This window comes from Zalophus californianus, chromosome 16, assembly GCF_009762305.2.
Source record: "Zalophus californianus isolate mZalCal1 chromosome 16, mZalCal1.pri.v2, whole genome shotgun sequence".
Lineage (NCBI taxonomy): Eukaryota > Metazoa > Chordata > Mammalia > Carnivora > Otariidae > Zalophus > Zalophus californianus.
The window spans coordinates 10,108,039-10,127,182 of NC_045610.1; the positions used below are offsets into that span (position 1 = coordinate 10,108,039).

The 19,144-nt window shown below is 39.2% G+C and overlaps 1 protein-coding gene across 20 annotated transcripts in view; it reads left to right on the top strand.

Moving 5' to 3' along the window:
* The window catches only part of NCOR1 (nuclear receptor corepressor 1), a 152,108-nt gene that overhangs the window by 12,897 nt on the left and 120,067 nt on the right, over nt 1-19,144 (top strand). For all 20 annotated transcript variants that reach the window (XM_027625485.1, XM_027625486.1, XM_027625496.2 and 17 more), the window contains exons 2-3: nt 8,693-8,870; nt 18,629-18,753. In XM_027625485.1, the coding sequence (XP_027481286.1) occupies nt 8,763-8,870; nt 18,629-18,753 (233 nt within the window). In that variant the 5' untranslated portion in view covers nt 8,693-8,762. The remainder of the gene's footprint in view (nt 1-8,692; nt 8,871-18,628; nt 18,754-19,144) is intronic.

The window sequence follows — 19,144 nt, forward strand, 5'->3', positions numbered from 1 at the left end:
CAAAAGCCAGGAGTTCCTGGTGAGAGGGCATTGGATTCTTTTTTTTTGGGAGGGGGGATTATATTTGAAATTTTTTTGCAAGAGAAGTTTCCTGTTGAGTAAATTGATGTGTATCTTCTTTACTTTAATATGGGAAGATTCAAAAAGGAATTTAAGTAGACCAATTTCATTTTACTATATTTTATTGCCTGTTTACAAAACAGAGGAAGCTAGTTTGGGGGTTATTTATAAAATTCCGATGAAATGTGGGGTGCCTGGGTGGCTTAGTCAGTTAAGCGTATGACTCCTGATTTCGGCTCAGGTCATGATCTCGGTTGTGTGTTTGAGCGCCACATCAGGCCCTGAGCTGAACATGGAACCTGCTTAAGATTCTCTCCCTCCCTCTCCCCCTTAAAAAAAAAAAAAATTCAGATGAAATGTGCTCTTCTCACTTATAACAATGGCATCCAGTTTTAGTATATTCTTATACTACATTACTGTTATATATGTTTATGTTATGAGGGGGTTGTGCATAAAACTTTGACTGTAAAAATTCATGAGTCAGGAATGTAACTAACCCTAAGGTGTAATGAGTTTTGGTGTTAAGGACTGAACTTAAAATTTGAAACTGCCACTTAAGGTCTTTTCCTCTTCAGCCTTAACTTTAAACTGGATTCTTGTAAAAGAGGTATCTTGGCAAGCTCTGACTGGAGTGAGGGTAGAATGCAGGACTTAATGGGGGGGTGATGGGAGGACTGAAAAGGTAGCTTGTGAAGGTCCCCATTCCCACTGAATGGGAGTATTTCTCTTCTGTGGATTTTAATACATTTGGCTTCCACGTAAGATGTTTAAGGAAAGAGTCTGGTTAAAAAACAAAAACAACTGTTGCTCTCAACTATTGCTTTGTGTCTCATGAGTAAGTTTTGAGGAAGGAAGTCATAGTGGTCTCCAAGCTGCCCCTCTTGTGGCCAGGAGTAGGGCCTGCTTTGACCCATAAATCTGTGTGCCAGCGAGGGCTAATCTCTGATTTTGCTGATGTTTTCTTGCCACCTGTGTTGGGCTGATAGTACCTGACTCTGTTTTATTTTTGAGATATTCAAGTTAAACTTCACTAAAATCACATCACAAAATTAGGATATCATGAAGAATTCCTGACAAAAGGGGAACATGGGCAAATCATATTTGAGTGACATTGAATATAGGTATTGAACTCAGGATTCATCAGTGCTGAAAACTAAAAAAACACAAACATAAACAACACCAGTATTACATGGATGTCTCATCATGTAGACCACTGTTGGAAAAAATTTGGATGACCTTGAGCTAAGATCTTTCCTTTTGCCTTTCCATTCCATTTATAGCTTTATTTACTTAAGATGTCTGAGTTGGGAGGAGAGCTCAGAGATAGATCATGTAAGCATTTGTTTTTCTTGAGATTTTATTTTTTTATTTTTAGTTTTTAAAGATTTTATTTATTTGACAGACACAGAGAGAGCAGGAACACAAGCAGGGGGAAGAGTAGAGGGAGAGGGAGAAGCAGGCTCCCTGCTGAGCAGGGAGCCCCATGTGGAGCTCGATCCCAGGACCCTGGGATCATAACCTGAGCCGAAGGCAGACGCTTAACGACTGAGCCACCCAGGCGCCCCTAGATTTTATTTTTAAGTAATTTCTACACACACTGTGGGGCTCGAACTTAGAATCCTGAGATTAAGGGTTGCAAGTTCTACCGACCGAGCCAGCCAGGCGCCCCATATCATGTAGACATTTCTTAGGGGTGCAGAGCATAATTACTTGGAAAACATTTGTAAAATATTTCTGAACACTCATTGTGAAATACTCTACAGCAATAGAAAGAATGAAGAAGCTCTTTATAGCCTCATGAGAATGATTGCTATATTGAGAAAGATATATTAAGTAATAAAAGGCTATAGAACAGTATATCTCTACTGTGCTACCATTTATGTGGGGAGGGAAGTGTGTGTGTGTGTGTGTGATGTTTCTAAAGGGTACTTTAGTAACTTTGGTTGCCTTCTGGAAGGACAGCTGGGTAGGAGCTGGGGGACCAGGGTGAGAAGATTTTTCTCTCTGTCTTCTGTGGGTGCACTTACAAACTCTAAAATCATACATATAATACCTATTTCCAAAAACAAAACAAATAACACCACCACCAAAAACCTCATGTGTTAGAGCAGGGGCAGGTGGATAGGAGGGGAATGCTGACCGGGTAGTTTTAATGTGCGGCCTGGTGCATTGCATTGCTGCAGTACATACTTTTGTATGTAAGTATGGTGTGTGAGTTTCTTTAGAGTATGTACCAAAATTGCTGGGCTGTAATAGGATGGCATTTGAGATCAGCGGGGAAAGATAGACATGTTCAATAAGGGTTTTGTTGGGTTAATTAGCTATCAGTAAAGAAAATACATCCAGATTCCCTACCTTAACCAGTTTTTAGGAAAAAAAATATTTAGGTGATTAAGGAGCTATACACACACACACACACACACACACACACACACACACACACACACACACACACACACACACACACACACCTTGAAGTAGTATAAGAGGGGAATGTAGAGAGTATTTTTTTTTTTTTTTTTTTTTTTACTTTGGGGTAGAAAAGGTCTTCAGAAATGTGAAACAAATTATGAATTCTGGATGAAAGTATTTGTAACATAAAGGTAGAAAAGGGATTAATATTCAGAATACAGAGGGACATATTTCAGTTTCAAGACATGAACCAGCAAAACCACATGCTGATCTCCCCCTGCCCGTTCTCTGGCCTCTACCTCTACCATTCTCCCTCAGGGCTTCTGTGTTTCCTCTTCAAGGATTGCTCTTGTCTCTTCAAGGGTAGCTAGCTCTTCCTTCTCATCTTTCAAGCTTTGGCTCAAAAGTCATCTTAGAATATAATTTGTTATCCAAACTGGGACAGTTTTGAGAAGGAAATGGAGCATAATTAATAATTGCACTGGGACGATAGCTGTAAATTGGATCTGTTTCAGGAAATCAGGGCATAGGGTCATCCTACCTGAGATTGGCTTTCTATGATCACCCCATCAGAAATGTCTCCCTTATTCCTTCTCTCCCATCCTGTTTTATTTATGGCACTTCAAGTCATCATATTATCTCGTGATTATTTATTGTCTGTGTCACTTCACAACAGGACAGCATATCTCAGTCACCATTCTATGCCAGTGTTTAGAACCATGTTGGTACGTAGTAGCGTACTCCTCAGTAGATATTTGTTGGTTTTATGACATTTCTTCCTTTGGTCTTAAAATCTTGTGAAGATGTGATAGACACACTTGAAAAATTGGGTAGAAATGTTATATACAAATCATACTTTTATAAAACAAAGTGTTCTCGGGCGCCTGGGTGGCTCAGTTGGTTAAGCGACTGCCTTTGGCTCACGTCATGATCCTGGAGTCCTGGGATCGGGTCCCGCATCGGGCTCCCTGCTCGGCAGGGAGTCTGCTTCTCCCTCTGACCCTCTCCCCTCTCCTGCTCTCTCTCTATCTCATTCTCTCTCTCAAATAAATAAATAAAATCTTTAAAAAAAAAAAAAGCGTTCTCCCATGTAGACTTTTTGTGGCATACTTTACATAAAATTTCCCATTAGCTAAACTTTTTAAAGAACAATTTTCTAAGCTGATGTATTGGATGTTTAGGACAGTTCCTTGAGGAACATTCTCAGGCATTCATCTTTGGGTATCTCTGTATTGAATAATCAAATGAATTGTAGAAGTGGAATCGCTATGGTGGAGGATATGTGTATTTTCACAGTTCATGGTGTATATTGCCATCCTTCTTTAGAGAGCGATTCGTACCCATTTTACATACACACCGGTAGTCTGTAAATGAGTGCTTTTTTTCTCCAAACCTTCACCATTACGAGGTATTATTTTTAATGTTTTGCTAATTTGGGAAAAATGATTTTGTTTTATTTTTCTGTAATTATTGATGAAGTTGATGTCATTAATTTTATTTCCTTTGCTAATCCCATATTTCTGTCATATCTTATATTTCTGTTGTGATCATTTTTTCCTTACTGATTTGTAAGAAATAAATATATTTGTTATATCAAAATTTTGCTATTTTACTTTTTCTAGTTTTCTTTTTTTAAATGAATATTCTTTTTTTTTTTTTTTAAAGTAAGCTCTACATCCAATGTGGGGCTTAAACTCATGACCCTGAGATCAAGAGTCACATGCTATATCGACTGAGCCACCCAGGCACCCCTACTTTTTCTAGTTTGTAGTTTGCTGTTTGGAGGTGTCTTTGCTGTATAGAAACAATATATAAATTATTATTTATATTTATATATATTTATTTTATAAGTTCAAGATATGAGTCTTATTGTGTGTGTGTTTGGGTTTGTGCTTAGGATGTCCTCGGTTCTTAGTTTATATATGTATTTTTTTTTCCTTTTAAAGTTTTTATTTATTAGAGAGCGAGAGCACGCACAAGCAGCGGGGGGGAATGGCAGGCAGAGGGAGAAGCAGGCTCCCCGCTGAGCAAGGAGCCTGATGTGGGACTCGATTCCAGGACCCTGGGATCATGACCTGAGCCGAAGGCAGATGCTTAACCAACTGAGCGGCCAGGAGTCCCTATATATGTATTTCTTTTAGGCTTTTTGAAAGTATTGTACATGTTACCTGTTCTTTTAAAGGACCTCAGATGGGAAATCACTTTGAGAATATTAGTATCCTTACTTTTTTTTTTTTCTTTATCCTGAGAGTCCAGGAACAAATTTAAAGGGAAAAAATAGTAATTTCTGTAATGTGAGCTCTCCAGGGGAAAATTTAGGCAGAAACCGAAGACTTATTGCATGTAGTCTCTAATACTGTATCTCAGCAAAAAGATGTCTTTGCTTATAAGATAATGTTATTTACCTCTAAGATTAAAGAAAAAGTGCAGCGCCTGGGTGGCTCAGTCGGTTACGCGTCTGCCTTCAGCTCAGGTCATGATCCCAGGGTCCTGGGATTGAGCCCTGTGTTGGGCTCCCTGCTCGGTGGGAAGCCTGCTTCTCCCTCTCCCTCTGCCTGCCACTCCCTCTGCTTGTGCTCTCTCTCTCACTCTCTCTCTCTCCTCTCTGTGTCAAATAAACAAAGTCTTTAAAAAAAAAGAAAAGAAAAAGTGCTGCTAATTAGACCATTAAATGCCATTGATTGTAGGATACATATTGACTTTAGAGTTTTTAAGATATGGACACATGTGGGTATTAGAATCCATGAAATGTGGCATATGTTAACTTGGACTGCTGCACAATCATTTTATTTTTATTTTTTAAAGATTTTATTTGAGAGAGAGAGAGAGAGAGAGAGAGAGAGAGTGCGTGTGCATGAGCAGTGGGAGGGACGGAAGGAGAGGGAGGTTCAGACTCCCCAGTGAGCAGAGAGCCCAGCACAGGGTTTGATTCCAGGACCCTGGGGTCATGACCTGAGCCGAAGGCAGATGCTTAACTGACTGAGCCACCCAGGCGCCCCTCATTTTAAAAAAATTTTAAGGTTTTTTAAGTTAAAAAAAAAATTTTTTTTTTTTTAAGTAATCTCCATACCCAATGTGGGGCTCAAACTCAAAACCCTGAGATGAAGAGTCACATGCTCTTCTGACTGAGCCAGCCAGGCGCCCCTGCACAATCATTTTTAAATCTTGTGGTTGCTTTGTATAGTTTGTTTTTGGGTTGGCAATTTTTTAAAAACAGCTTTATTAAGACATAATTCATGTACCATGCAATTCATCCATTTAAAGTATATGATTCAGGGGCGCCTGGGTGGCTCAGTCGTTGAGTGTCTGCCTTCGGCTCAGGTCATGATCCCGGGGTCCTGGGATGGAGCCCCGCATCGGGCTCCCTGCTCCGCGGGAAGCCTGCTTCTCCCTGTCCCACTCCCCCTGCTTGTGTTCCCTCTCTCGCTGTGTCTCTCTCTGTCAAATACATAAAATCTTAAAAAAAAATAAAGTATATGATTCAGTGGTTTTTAGTATATTTAGAGATAAGTGCAAACATCACTACAGTCAATTTTAGAACATTTTTATCACCTCAAAAAGAAACTCCAATACAATGGGATATTATTATTCAGCCCTAAAAAGGTAGGTAATTTTCATGTATGCTACCACATGGATAAAGCTTGGAGATACTGTGCTAAGTGAAATGTATCTGTCCTTCTCCAGTCAGAGAAGGGCAGATACTGTTTGATCCCACTTCTGTGAGGTCCTCCGAGTCCTCTAATGGAGACGGAAGCTAGAACGGTGGTTGCTGCGGGCTGAGGGGAGGAGGAGTGGGAGTGTTTGATGGATATGGAATTTTAGTTGGAAGATGAACAAGTTCTGAAGATGAATGGTGGTGATAGTTGTACCACAATGTGAATATACGTGATGCTACACAATTACACACTTAAAAATGGCTAAAATGGTAAATTTCATGTATATTCTACCGCAGTAGTGCCCATCCTGCTGTCCCTAAGCAGCCATTAATCTACTTTCTGTCGTGTAGATTTGCCTCTTCTGTACTTGCAGATGAAAGGAATCACACAAAGTGTGGACTTTTATGAGTGGCTTCTTGTACTTTTGCATAATGTTTTCAGGGTTTGTCCGAGTTACAGTGTGTATCAGTACTTCATTCTTTTTTGGTGGAGTAATGTTCCTTGTATGGATATACCTGATTTCATTTATCTATTTATTACTTGATGGATATGACATTTGGGTTTTTTCCAAGTTTTATGGTTATTTTAGGTTTTAACTTAAGCCCTGACGATTCTAAGAAATAAAAACCTACTCCCATCTATATTAAGTAAAGGAGGACTTACTGTAAGACTATGTAGGTAGTTTAACAAGTATCCAAGGTCGAGGAAAGGAGTTCAGCAGCTTCTCTTGGGACTGACCCTGGAGGAAAGACTCAGGAGCCAAGGCAGTTGCTGTTTTGTCTCCTGGGCCTGCAAGGTCTCTTGGCTCCCCTTGTCTCTTCATGTCTACTCTATTCTGTGTCTGGACTGGCATTCTCTGCTCCCTCTGTAACCTCTCTGGCACATGCTTTGGCTCACCTTGACTCCTACTCTGGCTACTTTGCGACTCAGTTCCCTGTAGCTGAGGTTCTCAATTCCACATTCCTGGCGAGGGATCTAAGTGGTACATCCCTTGTGCACTAGGGGAGTTCACTTGATGTAAACATGGTGTCAAAGCTTCACCTTAACTAGGGGCAGATTCTCCAGAAGGAGTGTGTGCATGGAGCTGGGTGTGACTGGCCTTTCTAGGTCACTAATGCTAGTCAACCTAAAGATGACTTAATTCTCTAGGCCAGTGGTCATCAAACTTTTTGGTCTCAAGAATCCTTTATACTCTTAAAATTATTTAGGACTCCAAAGAGCATTTGCTTATGTGGGTTCTGTATGTTGATATTTACCATATTAGATATTAGAGTGGACATTTTAAAGACATTAATTCATGTAAAAATAATATAAATGTACCATATGCTAATATAAGTAACATTTTTTATGACAAGTAACTGTTTTCCAGGATAAAACAAAACTTGATGAGAAGAGTGGCATTGTTTTACATTTTTGCAAACCTCTTCGATATCTAGCTTAAAAAAAGATAGCTTTAGTCTCAAATCTGTTTCTGCATTCAGTCTTGCAATATATTGTTTTGATTGAAGTTTATGAAGAAAAGCTAATCTCATACAGATATATGTATTTGGAAAAGAGAGGGGTATTTTAATAGCCTTTTTAGATAATTGTAGGTATTCTTTGATACCACACCCAGTCCGGGCAAGTGGCAATTTTTTAAAGGTTAATTGCTGTGTAGGATCTGAAACCATATCAATGAACTTTTCATATTCTTTCACATTAAACATTTATTGGGTTGTCTTGTACTTTATTTGTAGAAAATGTCTTCTACTTTAAATAAATATTACACTCATGAATAATTTTATAACATTCTGTATTGGTCATTTGGAAAATATTGATTCGTTGAATTACACAGATATTTCAAATGTTGACATATTTCATCATGTAATATCAAAAACTCACACACACACAAAAAACTCACACTTGTTAGTATCACGACCAGTCTTGACAGAAAAGTCTTTAAATGTGGGGAAGCTGTCAAGCTTATGGAAGCAGATAAAAGTGTTTCCAAAATTCAAATTTTCACAAATACTGGCAGTTGTTTTCCTTGAAGTGATAAGCTCACTTTGTTCTTCCTTGAACGCTTTCTCATCCTGAATGTCTTCTTAGGCTGTTATTTGGGGGCAGAATTATTTAATGAAGATAACATTTCCTCTGCACAAATGCTTACCTTATAGATATTCTTGAATCTTTTTAACAATTGACTTTTTACAACCCCAGAACCGTAGATACTTGTTTCTGTAACAGATCACATTTGATTCTCAGACATTTATCCACAAAAAGGACATTTGTTGAGCATTTGCCATGTGCCAGGTCCCATGCTGAGATTGTCTATACACCTTTTTACTTTCTATAGCTACCGATATTGTTGTTTGTGATATATTAAAGAACGTTTTTTAAGTCTACAAGAAATGACTCGTTAATGTTTTTCAAACTCCAATTACTTGTATTATATTAAGTAAATACATGAGAGAAAGCTTTTACTGGTAATTGTGGTTTTATTTATGTAGCTATCGTTATAATTTATTAGAAGTACACCTGGTGCTTTAGTTCTTATCAATTCTATTTTTTCCCATCCTGTTTAGGTGGTTTCCTAGAAACATGGTTGTTTGTTGGACTTGATCTCACAGCCTGGTGAGGACTTCTTTACTGATAATGTCAAGTTCAGGTTATCCTCCCAACCAAGGAGCATTCAGCACAGAACAAAGTCGTTATCCTCCCCACTCTGTTCAGTACACCTTTCCCAGCACGCGTCACCAGCAGGTAAGGAACAGATACATGCAGTTGCATAAGTTGTGTTTGCGTGTGTTTTACTTTTCCTATTTAATACATTTGTTGATCAGAAACCAAATGTAATGTTTACATCTATACATTTTAAATGTCAAGAACCATTGTCAAAGATGGGGAGCCAAAGGCGGGGGATTAATTATCTTTGTCTTAGTATGGCATTATGCCAGATTTCAGGGGGTGAACATGTCTGTTTTTGTTCGTAGGAGTTGTTGACAGAAAAAATACCAGTTGTCTAGGGTTTCCTGTTAAGGTTAAGACCTATGTTTATTGCTCCCAAGTTCTGGTTGAGTACTAAGCTGGCCAGATAACTTGGCCTCTCTTGAGTGATGGCCAGGAGAGGGCCTATACCTTCTTGAAAGGTTGATGGCAGGACGATGAAAGAGTTTGTTTGCTGATTTGCCTTGTGAAAAATAAAACATGAGGTGAAATTATTAGCTCAGTGCGCTAGGGACGGGAGTGTAAGAGGTTTGAAGTAAAAAGGGAAGCGGAGGATGAAATGGTCATCTCAGAGAGAAAGAAAGCACGTTCACCAGTGAAGTATTATTCAGTACTATCAGAGACTCCTTTGAGTGTGGTCATGATTATGGAGTGAGAATGGACATTGTTACCTTGTTCCTATTTTGGGAAACATTCACTTTTCAATATTAAGTATGTTAGTTGCATGTTTTTGTAGCTGCCCTTTTTCGGTTAAAGAAGTTGCTTTCTATTGCTAGATTGAGAATTTTTATCATAATTGGGTGTTGGATTTTGGTTGCGTTGTCCTCTCTCTACCCATGTTCTTTGTCTGAATATTAATTTCCTAGATTATTGTTGCTTCTTTGTTTTCGCTTTTAATTTACTTTTTCAGTTTATATATAATAAAATTTTATTATGTGTGCATATTCTGACAGTTCATACACTCATAAAACCACCACCAAAATGAAGATGTGGAGTATTTCTGTCACCCCATCCCTTGTACTCTGTCCAGGTCAGTCCTCCTCCCCTACTTGCCACAAACCTCAGCTCCCAGGAAACCACTGCCCTGCTTTTTGTCATATCAGATTGTACTTGTTTTGAGTTTTTTTATTTTATTTTTTTTAAGGATTTTATTTATTTATTTGAGAAGAGATAGAATGAGAGATAGCACGAGAGAAAAGAGGGTCAGAGGGAGAAGCAGACTCCCTGCTGAGCAGGGAGCCTGTTGTGGGACTCGATCCCGGGACTCCAGGATCATGACCCGAGCCGGAGGCAGTCGCTTAACCAACTGAGCCACCCAGGCGCCCTTGTTTTGAGTTTTATATGAACTCTTTTATTAGTGGCTTCTTTTGCTTCCCATAATATCTTTTTTTTTTTTAAAGATTTTATTTATTTGAGAGAGAGAATGAGAGAGAGAGAGAGAGCATGAGAGGGGGGAGGGTCAGAGGGAGAAGCAGACTCCCCGCTGAGCGGGGAGCCCGATGTGGGACTCGATCCCGGGACTCCGGGATCATGACCTGAGCCGAAGGCAGTTGCTGAACCAACTGAGCCACCCAGGCGCCCTTCCCATAATATCTTTGAGATTTATTCATGTTCTGTGCATCTTAGTAATTAATTACCTTTTATTGCTGGGTATGGATATACCACAACTTATCTAGTTACCTATTCCAGTTTTTGGCTATTATAAATAAAAATTATTTAGAAAGCATGTATCTATGTGTCTGTTTTATCTAATTATATAAAGAAGTATTGCCTTATTAATTGTATTGTTGGAGAGCATCTGTTTTTAATTTTTATCAAGTCCAGTTTATTAATTTTTCTTTTATATTTCTTGCTTTTTGTGCATATTTAAGAAGTTTTTGCCAAACTCCAGGTCACTAAGACTTTCTTCTATGTTTTCTTCTCTAAGTTTTATAATTCTAGGTTTTACATTTACATCTGTCACCTATTTTGAATTAAATTTTGTTTGTGATGTGAGGTAATGATTGAGGTTATTGTTTTGCATACAGCTTTCCAATAGTTCTAGAAACCATTTGTTAAAAAGATTCTTCTTTCCCCACTGAATTGCTTTGGCAATTTTTCACTGAAAATCAGTTGACCATATATGTGCAAGTCTGTTTCTCTATATTGTTTTCTCTATACTGTTCTATTGATGTATTTTGTGTATCTTCACCTCCCATCTATGTAGTTTTCCGTGTAAACAAACATGTAGTTTTTAGTAAAGAACTTCACCCTGTCTTGATTATTATAGCTTTATAATAAGTTGAAATTGAGTAGTGTGATTCTTTTCTGAATTGGTGTTTTGATATTCTAGTTGTTAACATTTCCATATACATTTTAGAATCAACTTGTCAGTTTCTACAAAAAGGCTTGCCTTTTTTTTTTTTTTTTTTAAGATTTATTTATTTGGGGCGGGGGAAAGGGGCAGAGGGAGATGGAGAGAGTCATAAGCAGACTCTATGCTCAGCACAGAGCCCGATACAGGGCTCAACTCATGACCCTGAGATCACAACCTGAGCCGAAACCAAGAGTCAGATGCTTAACTGACTGTACCACCCAGGTGCCCCTTGCTGGGATTTTGATTGGATTTGTTTTGAGTCTAGAGATAAATTTGGGAGAGAATTGACATCTTAACATAACAACTTTAATTTTTCTGGTCCATGAACATGGTATAACTCCACTTATTTTGGTCTTCATTAATTTTTCTCAAAAATGTTTTGTAGTTTTTAGTGCACAGGTCATGTACATCTTTTGTCACATTTGTTCCTAAATATTTCATATATTTTTAAAAAATTTTATTTATTTGAGAGCAAGCGGGGAGGAGGACCAGAGGGAGAGAGGGAAGCAGACTTCCTCCTGAGCAGGGAGCCCGACACAGGGCTCTATCCCAGGACCCTGAGATCATGACCCGAGCCAAAGGCAGACACGTAACTGACTGAGCCACCCAGGTGCCCCAATATTTCATATTTTTGATGCAGTTGTAAATGTATTGCTTTTCGAATTTCAGTTTTCACTTCATTGCCACTAAGTCTATTCATCTTGTATCCTGCAACCTTACTTGTTACTTTTGGTTGCTTTTTTATAGATTCCACAAGATTTTCTATTTAGATGATCCTGTAATCTGAGAATAAAGACAGTTTTCCCTGTACCTTTCCAAACTGGATGCCTTTTCTCTTTTCTTCCTTATTGTAATGGCTTTAATTGTTAGTAAAATGTTGAGGAGGTGAAAGTAGGTAGACACCCTTGACTTATTTCTCTGTCTCTCTTTTTTTAAAGATTTTATTTATTTATTTGACAGAGAGAGACACAGCGAGAGAGGGAACACAAGCAGGGGGAGACAGAAGCAGGGGGAGTGGGAGAGGGAGAAGCAGGCTTCCCGCCGAGCAGAGAACCCTGGGATCATGACCTGAGCTGAAGGCAGATGCTTAACGACTGAGCCACTCAGGTGCCCTATTTCTCATCTTAAGAGGAAGGCATTCAGTCTTTGACCATTAGGAATGTTGTTAACAGCTGATGATGACACTTGTCATGGGAAGCATTGAGTAATGTCTAGATTTGTCAAATCAATATGTTGTACACTTGAAACTAACATAACATTGTATGCTGATTATGCTTCAATTAAAAAAAAAAGAATGTTGTTAGCTTGGGAAGTGTTCCTTCCTCCTGTATTTTCTTAAAGAGTTTGTGTAGGATTAGTATTTTTTCTTCCTTAGAAGTTTGATAGAATTTTTCAGTGAAGTAATCAGGGCCTAGAATTTTCTTTGTGTGAGGAATTTAAATTATGAATTCAATTTCTTTAATAGTTATAATCAGATTCTTTATTTTTTTCTTGAGTCACTTTGGGTAAGTTTTGTTCACTATATTACATAAGTTGTCATACTATTCCCTTTATCTTCTCAGTGTCTTTGAGATCTGTTGTGATGTCATTCCTCAGGTTGATAATAAGTGTTTTCCCTTCCTTTTTTTTTTTTTTTATTAGTGTAGCCAAGAGGTTTATCAATTTAATTGATTCTTTTCTGAGAATAACTAACTTTGGTTTCATCCATTTTCAGTATTTTTTTTAAAGATTTATTTATTTATTTGAGAGAGTGAGAATGACAGAGAGAGAGAAGAGTACATGAGAGGGGGGAGGGTTAGAGGGAGAAGCAGGCTCCTCGCTGAGCAGGGAGCCCGATGCGGGACTCAATCCTGGGACTCCAGGATCATGACCTGAGCTGAAGGCAGTCGCTTAACCAACTGAGCCACCCAGGCGTCCGTCACTATTTTTTTTTCTATTTTATTGATTTCTGCTCATTATTTTGTTCCTTCTCTCATTGCCCAAATATATAACATTTCTGGAATCTTTCACTGCTTTGTGTATATTCAGGTTTCCTTTTGATACTATTTTCTTTTTGCCTGAAGAACATCATTTCTCCTAGTGCAGGTCTTTTGGCAGTATACTCTCAGCTTTTATTTATCTGAAAAAGTTTATTTCAGCTTGATTTTTTTTTTAAAGATTTTATTTATATATTTGAGAGAGAATGGGAGAGAGAGCATTAGAGCAGGGGAGGGTCAGAGGGAGAAGCAGACTCACCGCTGATGAGGGACTCAATCCCGGGACTCCAGGATCATGACCTGAGGTGAAGGCAGACACTTAATGACTGAGCCACCCAGGTGCTCCTCAGCTTGATTCCACCCCCCCCCAGCTTGATTTTTAAAGAATATATTTACTTGATACAGAATTCTAAGCTTATAGTTATTTTCTTTCAGCATTTTAAAAGCTGCCGTTTGTTGTATTCTGGCTTGTATGGTTTCTGACCAGAAGACTTTTTTTTTTTTTTTTTTTTAAGATTTTTAAAAATCTATTTGACAGAGATACAGCGAGAGAGGGAACACAGTCAGGGGGAGTGGGAGAGGGAGAAGCAGGCTCCCGCGGAGCAGGGAGCCCGATGGAGACTAGATCCCAGGACACTGGGATCATGACCTGAGCCAAAGGCAGATGCTTAATGACTGAGCCACCCAGGTGCCCCTGACCAGAAGTCTTTGATCATTCTTATCTTTATTTATATATAAGTATCTTTTCCCCTCTTTTAAGATCTTTTTCTTTATGACTGGTTTTGAGCAATCTGATTATGATGTGCCTTTGCCGTACTTTTTGAATGTATGTGTTATTGTCTTAGGCATTCACTGAACTTCATGCTTCTGTGGGTTTATAATTTCAGGCATTATTTCTTCAGGTATGTTTTTCTGTCTACTCTCCCCCTAGGTTTTTTTGTTTGTTTTGTTTTTCTGAAACACCAGTTACTCATTTCGTATTATCCTGCTGGTCACTGGACCTCTATTCATTTTATTTTTTCTGTTTTTTTTTCTTTTGCAGTTTCCAACCTACTGTTAATTTTATCCATGGAAAAAAATTTTTTTTAAAGATTTTATTTATTTATTTGAGAGAGAGAGACACAACGAGAGAGGGAACACAAGCAGGGGGAGTGGGAGAGGGAGAAGCTTTTGGCTTCCCTCAGAGCAGAGAGCCCGATGTGGGACTGGATCCCAGGACTCTGGGATCATGACCTGAGCTGAAGGCAGACGCTTAATGACTGAGCCACCCAGGCGTCCTCCAGTGAAATTTTTATTACAGGGCATCTGGGTGGCTCAGTTGGCTAAGTGTCTGCCTTCGGCTCAGGTCCTGATCCCAGGGTCTTGGGATTGAGTCCCGCATCGGCTCCCTGCTCAGCAAGGAGCCTGCTTCTCCCTATGCCCCTCCACACACTCATGATCTCTGTCTCTCTCTATCAAATAAATAAATAAAATCTTTAAAAAAAAATCTTAAAAAAAATTTTTTTATTACAGACATTGGATTTTTTTCTTTTTTGAGTGGAATATGAACACGGAACTTTACACATTTTAGTACTGCCTTTTGTTGTATTCCTTTAAAGAAAGTTGGATTCCTTCTGGTAGGCAGTAAATTACTTTTGAGGTTTATTTTTAAACTCTTGAAGGGCAAGTCTAGAGTAGTCTTTATTCTAAGTCTTACTTGTCCACCACTTCTAAACTTGTCTCTTCTGGGGCATTTAGTGATTATTTCATGTATTCATTGAGGTTTCTTCCCACTGGCTGGAGGAAATTTGAATGAGTTCTGGCCCTGTGTAAGCTCTGGGAATTGTTTTTTTTATAGTTCCTCCAAACTGTTCTTTCTACGAACAACCCGAGATGTTTAGGACCGGGCTGTGCTCTCCCCTGTGCATTTGCAGATCGGAATTGAGCCAAAGACCTAGGAGAACCCCAGTTCACATTTCAGGAGATCTTTCTCTATGGAATTCCCTCTTCTCAGAAAGTCTCCAGAAATGCTGTCCATATGGCTTTATCAGACTAGTGTGGTTGCTTCTTCAGTGAACAAGATTACAGGGCACTGTTGGGATTCCCTTCCCAGGGATGCAATGTGGAAATTGCCTCCAGGCAGAAAGCCTGCAGTACAGTAGGACTCACCCAGTTTGTGTGATTTTTCTCAGAGATTGAGTCCTGTGCGGCCCATTTTCCAGTGTCTGAAGATAGTTAACTACATTTTGTCCAATTTTTTGGCTGTCTACTGTGGGAATGTAACTCTGGACAGTTACGTGCTCACAGTTGGAACCTGCAGTGCACTATTGGTTTTATTTCACTCCTTACTCTTAATTTGTCTTGCTGGATACATCCATCCTTTAGAGATTTTTTCAGAGAATCTGTGGTTCGTAAATTTTCTGAGTTCTTGAATTCTGAAGTTTGTAGTCCTAAAATTTCAGGTGGTTTGGTTATTGAATTTGTGGGTTCAAAGTTGTTTTTCTCTGAACTTAGAATATGTGATTTGTCTCTTTCCTTTTTTTTTTTTTTTTTTAAGATTTTATTTATTTATTTGACAGAGCGAGACACCGAGAGAGGGAACACAAGCAGGGGCAGAGGGAGAGGGAGAAACAGGCTTCCCGCCGAGCAGGGAGCCCGATGTGGGGCTCGATCCCAGGCCCCTGGGATCATGACCTGAGCCGAAGACAGACGCTTAACGACTGAGCCACCCAGGCGCTCCTGTCTGTTTCCTTCTGTATAGTGTTGCTGATGAGAAGACTTTTTATTATGATCCTTATTACTTTGTAGGAAACCTATTTTATATTTTTTATGATACCTAGTCAAGTTTTCTCTTTATCCTTGCTTGTCTGAAATTTTTGTTGTGTCCATCCAGTGTGATGGATTAATTTTTAAACTATGCCCATCTTTTCTCTTAGGCCCTTTTAAGTCCAAGGACTTTATCTTTTTTAACTTCTGCCTGATAAATGCTGTTTTTCTATTATTTCTTAGAATATTGCCTCTTATCTCTGGGTATTGGAGGTTGGGACTTTTTACTCTAGCTGCCATTTTTAACTTTTCTTCTCTAATTTCTAGAGCTGTGTGCTTCACTGTGTCCCAAGAGAACGCCTCTGTTCTGTCTTTGCTTTCGTTTGCTCTTCACCTGTTCTGTTCTATTGCTTAATTTCACTGATCAACTTTTTAATTTCTTTGATTGCTCTTCGGTCCCTTTTTTGAGGATATCATTTATACTTTTCTTTTTTACTTTTGTTTAGTCTTTTATCTATTTCTTTGAATGTAAATTATATTTTGAGTGAGTGGTGGTGGTCTTTTTAAAGTGGCTCTGACTTGGGGCACCTGGGTGGCTCAGTTGGTTAAGTGTCTGCCTTCAGCTCAGGTCATGATCCCCGGGTCCTGGGATCAAGCCCCATGTGTCGGGCTCCCTGCTTAGTGGGGAGCCTTGCTTCTCCCTCTGTGCCACGCCCCCCATCCCGCTTATGCTCTCTATCTCAAATAAATAAATAAAATCTTAAGGAAAAGGTGGCTCTGACTTTTCTTTAGTGTTTAGTGTTTCTTGATTATGTTTCCAACTTTGTATCTTTTTTCTTAGACTATGTAAAAATTATGTTTTACTATCATCTGCTTATAGCAGAGGGCTCTGGACCTCTTATCTATTCCATGTTTCAGTCTGTACTGCTCAGTTTTATATGTTTATGATTAAAAAATTTTTGTTGACATGTAATTCATATAAAACTCACCATTTTAAGGTGTATAATAGCTTTTAGTATGTTCACAGTGTTGGGCATCCATTACCATTATCTAATTCCAGAACTTTTTTTTTTTTAAGATTTTATTTACATGAGAGACTGAGTGAGAGAGAGAGAGCACACGAGCAGGTGCAGAGGGAGAGGGAGAGGGAGAAGGAGACTCCTCTGTTGAGCAGGGAGCCCAACGAAGGGGCTTGATCCCAGGACCCTGGGATCATGTCCTGAGCTAAAGGCAGACGCTTAACTGAGCACCCAGGCACCCCTTCCAGAACTTTTCTGTCACCCAAAATGAAACTCATACCTCATACTAGTTAATACCAATTCCCCTCTTCCCTCCATCCCCTGGCAACCACTAATCTGCTTTCTGTCTCTGTTGATTTGTTACTTATAGACATTTTATATAACTGGAATCATCAAATATGTGGCCTTTTTTGTCTATTTTTAGTTAGCATTATGTTTTCTAGGTTCATCTGGGTTGTACTGTACTTCATTCCTTGATATGATTGAATAACATCCCACTGTATAGATCCACCACATTTTGTTTATCCATCATGAGTCACTGGGCATTTCGATTCTTTCTACTTTTTGGCTATTGTGAATAACACTGCTTTGAAAATTTGTGTATCAAGTTTTGTGTGTGGACATACGCTTTTTTTTTTTTTTAAGATTTTATTTATTTGACAGAGAGAGACACAGCGAGAGAGGGAACACAAGCAGGGGGAGTGGGAGAGGGAGAAGCGGGCTTCCCGCGGAGCGGGGAGCCCGATGCGGGGCTCGATCCCAGGGATCATGACCTGAGCCGAAGGCAGATGCTTAACGACTGAGCCACCCAGGCGCCCCTGGACATACGCTTTTAATTACCTCGTGTATATATGTAGGAGAAGAATTCCTGGGTTATTTGGCAGTTCTAGGTATAAGTATCTGTTTATGATTGTTAGTATGAATAGGTTTCTTTTGAAAAGAAGCTTTTGTCTTTTCAACAAAAAGTCAAAAGTAGGAAAACAAACAGTAAAAACACCCACCTGGGGATGCCTGGGTGGCTCAGTCGGTTAAGCCTCTGCCTTCAGCTCAGGTCATGATCCTCAGGGTCCTGGGATGGAGCCCCGCATCGGGCTCCCTGCTCAGCGGGGAATCTCCTTCTCCGTCTGCCTGCAGCTCTCCCTGCTTGTGCTCTCTCTCTCTCTCTCTCTCTCTGTCTGACAAAAAACAAAAACAAAAACAAAAAAACAAAACACACCCCTGGAATGATGGAGAAACTATTACTTTTAACTAGCAGATTGAGTCTCTGGGCTCTGTCTTTTCATTTGTAAATGTACATGGATTTAACTCAGTGGCTTCTGTGGCCCTTCCAGCTCACCCATTTTTGAATTTAAGGTTGGACTGCTTTTTAGGATTTCATATTGAACACAAGAGTTTGAGATCTTACTGCTTGAAAGTATAGATCGGGAGTTACCGTAATGCGTGTTATTAGGAGAATGAGTCAATGATAGACTGAACACCAAATTTCATTTTGAATTCTTTTGAACGATACAGAGTTAAAATGTTGATTGTTTTAGGTTGATGGGGAAGAATCAGATCAGTGAAGGATGGAAATCATTATTGCTGTTTCCTTCCATACTTAGTGGCCCATAACTGCCTCTCTGCATTTATACTTGGTTTACTTTCATGACACTTTTCACTTTTTGGCTAATAAGTAATTTATGATTCTTTTAATACTAGGAATTTGCAGTCCCTGATTATCGTTCTTCTCATCTCGAAGTCAGCCAGGCATCACAGCTCCTGCAGCAGCAGCAGCTTCGCAGACGGCCCTCCCTGCTTTCAGAATTTCACCCGGGTTCGGACAGGTAATGGCGCTCTTTTGTGTTTCCGTCTAGGATGGAATCTCTCAAGTGTGTGTGTGTACTTCACAAGTGTGCCATTGGGTTTAATGTGATTTTTTAAAGAATTTTATAACCAAGCCATGATGGGTGATTTATCGTTTATATTTTGAGGTCTTTTATGTTTGTTGATCTTTTGGAGTAGTTATCATAATAGTTAAAAAAAAAACCTTTTAGAACTTGTTTCCAGAGTTCACAGTTGCTGCTGTGTGGTGTGAAGTCAGGTAGACCTAGGTTGGAGTCCTGGTCAGCTTGTAGCCTTGGTCATGTGTATAAGCCGGTGTTCTTAATTTAGGATGCATATTAGAACCACCTTGGTTTTTAAACTTGTTGCCCAAGCCCCGTCTCAGAAGAATTA